This window comes from Myotis myotis, unplaced genomic scaffold (assembly GCF_014108235.1).
Source record: "Myotis myotis isolate mMyoMyo1 unplaced genomic scaffold, mMyoMyo1.p scaffold_m19_p_1, whole genome shotgun sequence".
Lineage (NCBI taxonomy): Eukaryota > Metazoa > Chordata > Mammalia > Chiroptera > Vespertilionidae > Myotis > Myotis myotis.
In genome coordinates, this window is record NW_023416313.1 from 178,487,194 (window position 1) to 178,499,304 (window position 12,111).

At 44.2% G+C, this 12,111-nt stretch overlaps 1 protein-coding gene across 20 annotated transcripts in view; it reads left to right on the forward strand.

Moving 5' to 3' along the window:
* The window catches only part of TPM1 (tropomyosin 1), a 29,960-nt gene extending 20,923 nt beyond the window's left edge, over positions 1 to 9,037 (forward strand). For 5 of the 20 annotated variants that reach the window (XM_036303876.1, XM_036303891.1, XM_036303856.1 and 2 more), the window contains one exon: positions 458 to 540. In XM_036303876.1, coding sequence (XP_036159769.1) covers positions 458 to 540 — 83 coding nt within the window. Of the gene's footprint in view, positions 1 to 457; positions 541 to 1,962; positions 2,234 to 6,378; positions 6,860 to 7,626 lie in introns of those variants that run through there. The other 15 variants (XM_036303840.1, XM_036303831.1, XM_036303773.1 and 12 more) reach the window with 7 other exon arrangements.
* Positions 9,038 to 12,111: the final 3,074 nt, after the last annotated feature.

The window sequence follows — 12,111 nt, forward strand, 5'->3', positions numbered from 1 at the left end:
AACAGACTAGGGTCACAAACTGTTGTTCCAAAACACTGCCCTTGTATATTTTTTCCTCTGTTTATAGTTGCCGTTGGCTGCCTGCTGCACTGTAATTAAAATATAACTCTAGAAAAGAAAGACCTTCCATTACTCACGCAGGAGACATCCTTCTGTGGTTTTATTTAGAGCTAAACGTGGTTTACTGATATACCTACCATATTTGTTATGATTTTCATATTGCGTCGTTCTTGTTTTATTTGCTAATGGGTTTTGTTCTTTTTGTTTTTGTTTCAATTCATTTAAAAACAAAACGCACGCCTCCTGCATTGGCCACCTGCTGCGGCACCACTTCCTTCATGCATTGCCCTTTTCTTGCTGCTGTGTTGGGATGGCGCCCGTGCCACCCTCACTCACCTTCCATCTCTTGATCACTCTCCATGTCCTTGCACCTCTGCCTTCCACTTCCTGGTCATAGACGAGCTGTACGCTCAGAAACTGAAGTACAAAGCCATCAGCGAGGAGCTGGACCACGCTCTCAACGATATGACTTCCATGTAAATGCGCATCCATCCTGCCTGCTCACATCCGTGCGCTCATGCTAATACGATAACCTCACCACTGCTCCCTTCTGGGCCTCCAGAATCTCCATCTCCGCTCCTTCCTGCTTACTCTTTCTGCATAACCTAGGCATAATCATTGGTGGTTGTTTTTTTTACATTCTACTAATATAAAGGCCAAGTAGATTAAGTCTGTCTGTACAAGTCATTTTCCCTTCAGAATCCATTCGTTTCTCAATCTCTAGGCTGGGTTCTTCCCACAGAGCAGTGAACTGCAATGTGAATGTCTTGAGTGCTATCCTTTCAGGAAATTAAACGAGGCTCAAGTAAAATGAGAAAGCCATGCAGTTGTACAGGAACGTCCCAAAGCACTATCCAAAAATGGTTTTCTGAGATCCAATTAAATAAAATACCATTTTCAAAAAAAGAAATATGAATTTAAGAACCCTAAAGTGCCAGATGACAGAGGCTCTGAGGGAAAGGAAATCAATCCAGTACAGCTGTAAAATACCTTCTCTTTCTCACGCTTAAGAGCTGTAGGGAAATGAACCCTCTGCTGAGAAGCCACGCCTTTCATTTCTGTTTACATAGAAGGAATTAAAATACTCCCAACAAATGCCACAACTTGTGTCAAAGAAATGGGGCATAAGCAGCACAATGTGCATTTGGGAGTTAACGGCCCGCTTTCACACTGTGAGGTAGTGAGTGCTGGAGTCAATCGTCTTGTTCTCATGAGAACCTTGAGCAGACATGACCAATTTACACACCACTAACCCAACCGAAACGGTAAGCTTGCTCTGCCTCTACATCCTAACCCGGAGTGCTTCACAGAGGGTTCTCTGCGTTGTAATAATCTGGCACTGAATTCCGGATAAGCAGGAAATTTCATGTTCCTGGCCCACCTGTCCTTCCTTAGTCACCCATGCAGAAAAACGGAAGTGTGGCGTGGGCCTGCTGCCTCACAGCTTACAGAGTCTCCACGTTACCCTGGGAGACACACATGCCGGTCACCCTGGAAACTAGAGAGCACGTCACCCTCTCTTCCTTCATTTGAAAAGGAGAGCGTGGGTCAGATGATCTGTCTCCAGGGCCTTTTCCCTAAGACCATACGCGTGGTGATTCTATGTGGGAAATTTGAAGCATCAAGTATGATTAAATATTCTGAAAGACGGGTTGAGTTCAAAATTTGTTTTAAAATTCTGTTCATGGGTCTTCTTAAAATGGACCCTGACCCAGAGAGGCCCCGTGATGCCCCCGGTCCAGAGCCGGGGGGCGAGGACCGGCCTCCCTCGGGTACAGCTGGCAGCGGTTTGCATGTCTGCTTCTCGCCTGTGCTTCCAGCGCTCCTCTCATGTTGGTCCGGGTTTCCTTTTTTCCATTGTGCCACTTTTTCCTTTTTCTCTCACCTTTTCTCTTCATGCAGATAAGTCTCTTTGCTCCACTTCTCCCAAGACCCCTTCATCAAGCTGGGTGTCCCACCTCTCTGCGCTCCGCAGTTGGTCTCTCCTCCAGCTGACCCTCTTCTCTCTCTTAGCATCCTGCCTTCGGGCCGGGCGCACCCTGCGCTTCCTATTGTACAGAAGCTCTTCAGTTCAGTGTAAAATAAACACTGTGTAAGCTATTCCTGTTTGCTATTCTTTTTACTTCACATTTTAGTTTCAACACTGAATAAAGCTGCAAATCTGCTTCACGCATGTGAGGGTTAATTTTTTGGCTGCTGCTTTTTTCTTTTTCCCATTCTGAACATGTATTAGTATCAAGAGTTTCTGAGACAGTAGTTCCTTGTGGAACTTTTTTAAAAAATGCTAATGCCCAGCTGGAGTGGCTCAGTTGATTGAGCGTTGTCTTGGGCACCGAAAGGTTGCCAGTTCAATTCCCTGTCAGGGCACATGCCTGGGTTTTGGGTTCAGTTCCCGGTTGGGGCATGTACGGAAGGCAACCAACCAATGTTTCTCTTTCACATCAATATTTCTCTCTCCCTTCCTCTCTCTAAGCATGTCCTCAGGTGAGGAAATACTCAGTCAATCTCATGCCTGGGTCCCTCTCAGAGTTTTGATTTCCAAAGGTTAGAGTGAGACCCTGGGCATTTGTGTTTTTTTAGGGATTATGATGGCTCTGGCATGTGGCTCAGATTAGAACCTTTACACAGGACACTCCTTGTTGGAGTCGGAAGATGCACCTTGAGCAGCGTCTTCCTCTGCCAGAGGTTTAGTTGGGGATGTGGTGAGTCCTCTGCTGATATTGGATGGCCCTGCTTCGGAGGACATGCCTGACCAATGAAGGGCTCCTGACGAAGGCTCCACAGCCATCCCACATTGCTAGGACTTTACATGTTGGGAATGATGAAAGAGAACTTGGATCAAGCTATGTAAGTTGAGGTTATCATTGATCCTCCTTTTACAGCACAAAGAACAGTTAAAGCTTTTTAAACCTTCATTTTGATCATGAAATGACTTCTCAAATTTTCTAAATCTGATTATGTTCAAGTTGAGATTTATTTTTGTGCTCTTAAGCACACCTGTATTCTTTAGAAGAGGTACATACATAATCTTTGCAATAATAACTGGTTTGGGTCTTTTTTTAAATTTGTGGACACTTTTAAAGTATAGTCATTAATGTTTCTTCCTCCCCCTCCCCCCCCCCCCAAAAAAAAAGTAGTTAGTGGGAATTGTTCAGAACACAATTACTTTTTATTTGGGCTTCACTATTTACTTCAAAAACAGCAATTAAGTGATTTTTTTAAAAAAAAATTACAATTCCATAATGATGTGGACTTTTGTTTTCTAATTTCCAACATTTCTCCCTCCTCAATAGTCTAGCTGTATTTCTCCTATGTTTTAAATATGGGTGACCTTCATCTGTTTGTGTGTAGTTTTTTGTTAGCCTAAGAGATTTGATGTACCACTATTTTATATATTTGGTATACTCAATTTTTACTCAAATAAATTTGAACAAGCTGGAAATAATACCAGTTACTTTACAAAGACTTCAGAGCAGGTAATAAATACCCTATGAGGGCCGTAAAGTGTTTTAGTAATGGTATAGTAGACTCTTTAAAAATTAGATTCCGGACAATGTCTCTCCCTTGAGAGTGTAAAGACTTCTGTAACTTCATGTTTTACTTTTCCTGAGGCTCCATGGGCCTGCTTTTGACTATGATTCCTGCCCTGTTCTTTTTAAGTTCAGAGTAATAGAAGTGGGCTCCTCTGTGAGTAACCCTGCTTCCCGCTATAGGCAAAACGACAAGTCTGCAGGTTCTGCTGAGCATGTGCTCAGTGCATTGTGGAGGCACGTCTGTGGTTTCAAAACCCTCCCAGAGATTTTCACGCTTCTATAAGTAGATTCTACGTGGGGAAATGGGAAACTGATATATTGGAAAGGCAAATCTGGAATAGCCCAAGAAGGTATGGGTACAGGAGAGAGGAAATAGCAAGTTGATTTTACCAAGAAATTGTCAGAGCCCAGGCTTCCAGTTCAGAGTGCCAGGCCCTAACTCCAGCTGCTACCGGAGCCTCATTGGACCAAACCAAAGGCATGGCTGAGTCGGCACCAGAGGCCCCAGACATCTGGGAGGTAGTGGAGAAGGGGGAAACACGTCCAAATATATAACTGGTTCTGGTCCCTGCCCTCAGGCCACCGGGGTGTACTAGCGCCAGGGCAGCTGAAAGGGGCAGGTCCCAAGGGGGAGGTGGTAGGGACAGCTGTCACGGAAGCTGAATTCACATTGATCCTCCGGATTCTCTAGGGTTTCTGCAAAGCCCTTCCATCCCACTTGGCTGAGCACTGGCTCACAGACTGAGACATCCTGCCTGCCCTTGGCAATAGTTCCCCATCTGAGAGTGTGATGTGCTAGTGTGGTTAGATTTTGAAACCCCAAAACCTATGCCATATACAAGACACTGTGGAAGGAAGGTAGTTGGGATGTGGTAAAGAGATGAACCAGAAATGTTCTTTGCCATCTTGTGGGAAGATAGATGAACGAAGTGAGTCTGAACTAATAGATGGTATGTACAGTGGAACCTCGGTTCTCGAACTTAAACTCGTTCCAGAAGGCTGTTGGAGAAGCAATTTGTTAAAAAACCAAATCACTTTTTTTTCCATTAGAAATAACGTAAATGGAATTAATCCTTTCCAAACCCCCAAGTGATTACCTCTTTTAACCTTTCTAATATATAGTACATGTCTACTGTACTGTTTAATCTGCAAACACTTCTTTTCTTAAATTTATCGAATCATCCCCTACCAGCCTCAAAGGAATCACTTTCAGGAAATCAGCATGAGGCATCTTCGATTTTTCACATATCACTGCCTCTGATAGGCTGTCACCTGCTAGCTGCTTTTCCTTTATCCAAATCAACAACAGTTTCTACCTCTTCCATTGCCTGGCATCGTTGTTTCTTTCACAACCTTAGCAACATTAGCACTCTTGATGGCCTCTTTATGTTTTAAAATTGTGCTGATCCTATTTGGCCAGCAACAAAAACATTCTCCCTTTTGTTGCCTGAGAGATGCCTTCTGTCATGATGAGGTGTCAACCTCAAAGGGTTGTCAGGTCAAAAACCAAAGTTTGGTTCACAACAACTTGGTGGAGAACCGAATTGTTGGACATGGGAGACGTTCAAGAACCGAGGTTTGACTGTAGTTAGAGTCAGAGAGGAAGAGAGAACAATTCTGACTGGGAGCTACCTGGAGGAGGTGACATTTGGCCAGGGTTTTGAATGTTCAGAAAATTTGGGTGAACAAAGAGGACAAGGCAAGATATACTTCCAGCTGGAAGCGTCTCCTACCATTTATAAGAGAAAGTTAAAATAAGAATTGATCAGTTTCCCACAGACATAGGCCTAGAGACTGGACATTTCCATTTTCCCCAGGGGCAGGACTGCCAGCTTTTCGAGATCATTAAGTAGAATTTCTGGGTTCAGATTGTCACCATCGTTCGAAAAAATCATGTGTCCTCCAGGTTTTTGTCATTGTCTGGGTGTCCCCTGGATCCTCATATGTAGACTAACTCCTGTGCTTGGCTTCCTTGCCATGTGGAGCAGATTACATGGCAGCCTGTAAAATTTATATTATGCTGATCTCCGTGTAGATGTTTGAGATTTTGTTCACTTTATACACATCCATCTAGCTCCAAACATAAATACCATCTTCAAGAAGTAAAGATAAATTTTAAGTCAGTTTTGAGTGGAGATAAGTTCTGATATTTGGCTATTTGAGTAAGTTGGCACACACCCTGTATCAGAACTGGGCAAAAGTTCAGAATGTGCACCCTGCATCATGGGGATTAGAGGACAGGGAGCTTAGTTCTGCATTTCAAAAAGTGTTAATGCAGCAATGGTAGCCCCTCTTGGGACTACCTGAAAGAAAAGCCAGCCCTCGGAGTGGAGATGAAAAGGGTAAGAGGTGAGCGGATATGGGCAGGTGGAGGTTTCGCCATAGATCTCCACTAAGCGCAGCAAGGAGTGGATGCCGTGCTGGGCTCACCTCCAGCCCTGCCTGGGTTCCTCAGGCTGTTGCCAGAAACTGGATTCGGCTCAGTTCATGTAGTGGTGGTAGAGAGGTGGAAGAAGAAACTCCATTCTCTCTTCTTCCTACCCTGTTGCTCCCTTTCCTTCCCCAACCCTCCCACCAAGAGAGAAATCCTGACTCTAAGTCTGCCAGGCCTTTACCATCCACCTTCCTGGGCACAGGACAGATGACCATGGGGTAAGGGTAACCTGTCCAGCAAGTAATCAGTGCCGGAGGCATCTCTGTTCTGTTAACTCCCTTTCTCCAAGTCTAGCTAACCTCTCTTCTTCTGCCTCTTCTCTTCTGCTAACCTGCTTGCTGACCTGTACAGATGAACTCTATCAACAACTTGAGCAAAACCGCCGCCTAACTAACCAACTAAAGCTGGCCCTGAATGAGGATTAAACTTAAGTGGGAAAGAACTTGGGCAGAATTCTAGGAATGGAGCCCATGGTCAGGAATCTAAGACTGTTATACCTTCAACTGTAGGGGTTGCTTCTGTAGAAATGAACATGGAAGGATTCAGCTGAAAAGCTGGTCTTGCCTGCATTTTCCTCTTATATCTGGAATATTTCAGTTCTCTTTAATCCTGAAATAGTTTTTATGGTAAAATACGATCATTGTGTATATGAATAAATATAACAATCAATTTAGCACTCCTCTTTGCAACAGAAGGTCCTCTTGTTTGAATTGATACATAATGAAGACCTCAAAAAAATTGTTTTCTATTTCCTACAGAGAACTGAGTCCTACTTTAAGTTAGAAAACCAAAGCAGAGGGGTGTGCATGTGTATAACTATATACATATATATATTATATGTGGGATGTAATATATATAATATGTATATTCCTATTACATACTCATATTCCTAACTTCTAATATCTGGTATAGTGTTTGAAATATTATTAAATGTACCTATGCTTGGGAAAAATAGCTTTTGAAAACAGGAGCTCATGTCAGAAGTCCCCGATTGTCTGAAAGGTATGCTTTTATTCAGTCTAACGGTGTTGCTGGAATCTAGTGAGAATGTCATGTGATAATAAATAGAACACTGTAAGAATAGTAAGAGAATGTCCTACTGAAGTGTGCATGAAACATGATAACTTTTTTTAATGAGCAACCAAAATAAATCATTTCAAAAGTTGTCAGAAAACCTAATTTATGTCATCTGTTTTCTGTGAGATTGTGTTACAGCACAACTCCCAGACCATTAACTGCCTGTAACTCAGACGTGTCTGCTGTCATTAACTTCGTGCTGCCAGCACCTCTCCCTGTTCCCACAGCGCACGGCCCGTGGACTTTCACCAGCCCCGCCTGCGTGTTGTTCTCAGGGTGGAGTGCTGGTGGGGGTCACCCGGCCGCTCTGTGAGAGCCTTCTGTGCCTGTAGTTCCTCTGGGTTGCAGACGGCTTCCCTCTCCGTAGGTCCTTGTCTGGAAATGAGGAATGTCTTACAAGCATGCCTAGTCCTAATCATCTCATCCTGTGTTTGTGATTGATGTTTGCCTGCCTAAATGTACAAACCACCATTGTGTCCAAAGCGCAGCTATTCATGACTTAATTTTCTAATCCCACCACAGAGAAAGTGGCTCATGCCAAAGAAGAAAACCTTAGTATGCATCAGATGCTGGATCAGACTTTACTGGAGTTAAACAACATGTGAAAACCTCCTTAGCTGCGACCACATTCGTTCATGTTGTTTTTGTTGCTTTTTGTCTTATTTTGTGTTTTGGTTTTTGTTTTTTTTAACACCATGCTTACCATGAAACCCCTTAAATGCATTTTTATTTACTTGTACCACTGTCACAAAAACACCCACAAGTACAGCTGCATCATGGGGTGGGGAAACACACACACACACACACACACACACACACACGAAGGCAGGCCCCGTCAGAGCGAGGGCGATTTCAGTGTGCCATTTCCCAGGTTGACGTTGCCACACTTCCTAGAGAGTTTAGCAGCACGGTATGCTTAGTCAGTCTAGCAATCCTCACTGGAGCAGAAAGATTCCCACTCAGAGTGCCAACGACTTAATCAATAGGAAGATTACTGTTGGAAACAATCAGGTGTGGATTGGTGCTACTTGAAACAAAAGGTCCCACTGTGGTCTTTTGTTCAGTGTTGTACAATTTAGAATTCTGTCCAACACTAATTTATTTTGTCTTGAGTTTTACTATGAGACGAGACTATGGATTCTGTGTGTCCGAATTCATTAAAGCCAAGAGTTTGTAAGCCACACTGCTCTTTCAAGACTTCTGTTTCCTTCTTATCGGCACACTTGGAGCTTATTTCCATTCGTAGGATAGCAGGCAATGTGGATTTCCACTCTTTCTGTGTCCTCATGTTAAAGTGGAAATTTAGGCACTACATGCAATTGATAAAGAAAAAAAACATTTTCTTAAGAGTGATAACTACAGTAGCTCCCCTCCCTTTATCCACGGGGAATATGTTCCAAGACCCCTAATGGATGGATGCCTGAGACCGTGGATAGTACTGAACCCTGTATGCTACGTGTGGTTTCCTGTACATACATTCCTTTTCACTTGGGGAGCACTTTACAGCTTCTCTTTGGCATATCTGAATTGCCAGCATCACCACTCTTGCAATTTGGGGCCATTAAGTAAAGTAAGGGTCACTTAAACACAAGCACTGTGATACTGAGATGGTCAATCTGTAACCAAGATGGCGACCAAGTGCCTAAAGGGCAGGGATCGTAGAGTGCGGGTGCTGGACCAAGGGATGATGCATGTCCTGGGCGGGACGGAACGGGACCACGCAAGATTTCAACACGCTACTCAGAACGACGCGCAATTTAAAACGTATGAATTGTTTATTTCTGAAATCTTTCACTTAATATTTTCCAACCATGGTTGACCTCAGTTAACTGAAACCAAGGACCACGAAACCGCGGATAAGGGGGGACTACTGTACATAAAGACATTGTATAATGATATGGAATAAAATGCACATTGTAGGACATTTTCTAAACTTGGCGGTCCTGTCGTTTGTATGTTTTTACTTTGTGAACTTCAGATCATGTGATCAACCTACCTTCTCTCATGAATGGTTTCTTAAAGCAAAACAATAAACCAAAGTCAGAGGAAATCTGGGTTCCATGTATTATCCTCCCAAAAACATTTGAGGCAACATCTCTTTTGGTCTGTTCAAGTGGCCAGCAAGCTGAAAAGACCCTTCCCCAAAACCTTTCTCCGTGTTGTTTTTGTTAATCTGCGTACACATAGAGGCCTTTTGTAATTTTACTGGTTTGGAGATTGTCCCTCAAATATGAGCTAAATCTTCAGCAGTGGCATACACACGCATCAACAGACTGGGTTGAGCACCAAACCTGCGCTCTCTACCAGCAGTGTGACTCAGAAGTATTGCTTTAAGAGCCTTTATGATTTTCTGCTTTCTAACAGTGAGTTCTAAATTCCAATACATCTTTATTTCCTCAGACTTGGAAACTGAAAATATCATAGGCTGTTTGACTTTAAGCAAACAAACAAAAAAGGTTACAAGCACTGGTAGTTGGCCGGACTTGTGCTGCGCGGAGAAGAGGGACATCCCCATGAAAAGCAGACATGGTGGACTAGAAATAAAACGCGTTGGGATGCATGGGTAATGGTTTCTCTGTGGCTGCTCTTCCAAGCCCTTCGATCAGGTATTTTCTCTTCACAGAATAAAAGTGTAAGGTGAATAAACGCTCTGGGTCTCACCTCTTCGCCACCATAGGCTCCCCCCTGCCAGTCCTCACTAGACGGACACCTCTCTGCCCACCCTAGTCAGAGGCCTTTCCTAAACCCAGCACTCTTGCACTGTGCGAGCCAGATCTGGCTTCCTCTTTGCTAGCTGTCTAGCCTGTCAGGTCCCTGAATCTGAGATTCCTCATCTCTGAAAGGGGGAGATTAGTACCTAGCTCTTTGGTGGTGATTGTAGAGTTCGAACGGATAGCCCAGGTAGTAATGTGCATAGCACAGCCCCTGGCACCTGCTTGATGACCATTAACTGCTGCTGTCCTCAGCCTGCCATGTTGGTAGGCCACCACGGAGAGTATTTAATATCCTCCTTGGTGAAGCTGGGCCAATGCTAACTTTGCCCCGAATGATAATGGGTTTTTGTTGTTGTTCGAGAGAGTGGAATCAGACATGGGATTCTTCAGTCCATGGGCTGATTAGATCTGTCCACTGAACCCAACCAGCTAGGGCCAAAGGATGGTTATTAATGCTATTCTCAGATACCATGTGCCAGAACCTGTAGTGAGCACCTGAGAAGTGTTATTTCAGCTTCACATCTGTCCCCATTTTACTAACAGGCTCAGGGAGGCTGAGTGAACCTACTCAGTTCCGTAGCTCACAAGTGGTGGGGTTGGGTTCCAAACCCAGGGCTGAGTGACAGCAAAGCCCTGTGTGGATTCTTCCTCTCCTTGTTTCAGACGTTTTACAGCAGAAGGAAGGCACCTACTAGACATAGAAACAGAAGAAGCAGCAGGTATAGTTGGGAGAGGAGGAAACACAGTGACCACAAGTAGGTTGGTTGAACTTCCTCCCTGGGTCCCAGGGATCAGATGAAATCAATTAATGAAACATCATGCCATTTCAAAGAATTAGTACCTGATCTTTCTGATAAATAGAAAAGGGAGAACACCCTGTCCCCACATGACACACACCTTGGTTCTGACCCAGTGAGATAAATGGAACACGCCGCTCTATGAGGTCGGGGGAGAGAGATTAGGGCTCTTGGTGTGGCAACGCCGAGGCTGGGAGCCCATGTGGTCACCTTCAGAGAACCATGAAGTACAGAGAAGGAATTCAGGATTCATACTCTAAATTCCATTGCTGAACCAGGCAGGCCCAGACTTCAGCACGAACAGCTGGAGGGTGCCCTGTTGAGAGAGAAACACTGTGGAACTCTACAGAGAAAGGCTTAGGAGAAGAATATAAGCATCTTCCCAAAATGTTTAAATTTGTGACGAGAGTTCTGTAATCTCATTAAGGATGAAAGAAGAGGGCTTTGTGGATACAGTCTGAGATGCGTTGAACAGTTCCTCTACTTATTGATCCTAGAGGTGCCGGTTTCGTTCACTAGTATGTGTCCTCCAGGATTTAATACATTTAGCCTGGTCTTTTTTTCTCCAGAAAATAAAAACTCTTTTTTTCTTGAACAAATATTCGAGTGTATGTTAACCATTTTTTTTCTACTTGTCAACACGATTTGTAGATGTGATTTTTTTTTTCAATCTACAGTCAGATGTTCAAGAAAAAAAAAAATCTGAATTATCCAATTAAAAAAAAAGAAAGCACAGAGGTGCTCAGGGAGCCATCATTTTCAGAATTGGAGACAGGGATTTGGAAAGAAATTAGAAATGTCAGGCAGTGCAAGAAGTGTTCCTTCCATTATATACAGTTTTTGACACTGAGGGTTTTCAGAGCTGCATTCCTCCAACAGATGTCATAAATTCTGTGTGTCAAACTGTGCATGCAGCTATGCTGAGGTTTCACTAATACGAATGCAACTTTTGCCAAATTTTTGACAAATGGGTATTGACCTGGAGGGTGGAACTGGTTTCTGCTGCCTGTGAGTTTTATTTCCATCGCTTGCCAGGGCCGTGGAGTGCAGACCTTATCAGGGCCTGCCAGGGCTGATGCCCTAACTGAAATGCCGATTCAGGGTGGGAAGAAGGCTTATGTTCATCGAGGCCTAGAGACGGTTAGCTGGTTAGCGGCTTGCTCAAGGTCATTCAGCTGGTGGGGTCAACCCCGTGGAGCTCAGCTCTCCTGTGGGGCAGACAGCCCGTGTGGGGGTTGGCAAGCAGAGGGGCCGGCTTTGAATCCTGCTCCAGCTCTCACTGTGTGCTCTGGGTGAATTTCACCGTTTGAGCAGCAAGTTCTTTATCCTTAAAGGAGAGAGTTGGTTTGCCTCTTCACGTGCTTGTGCGCTTCTTCGCAAGGCTGAGAACAAAACGAGGTGAGGTGATGTGAGTAGAGTCCCTCTCCCCGCTACTCTCATCCACTTCCTTTCTGCTCCTCAGCCCTGAGCCTCCTTCCCACACTGCATTGGGTCTT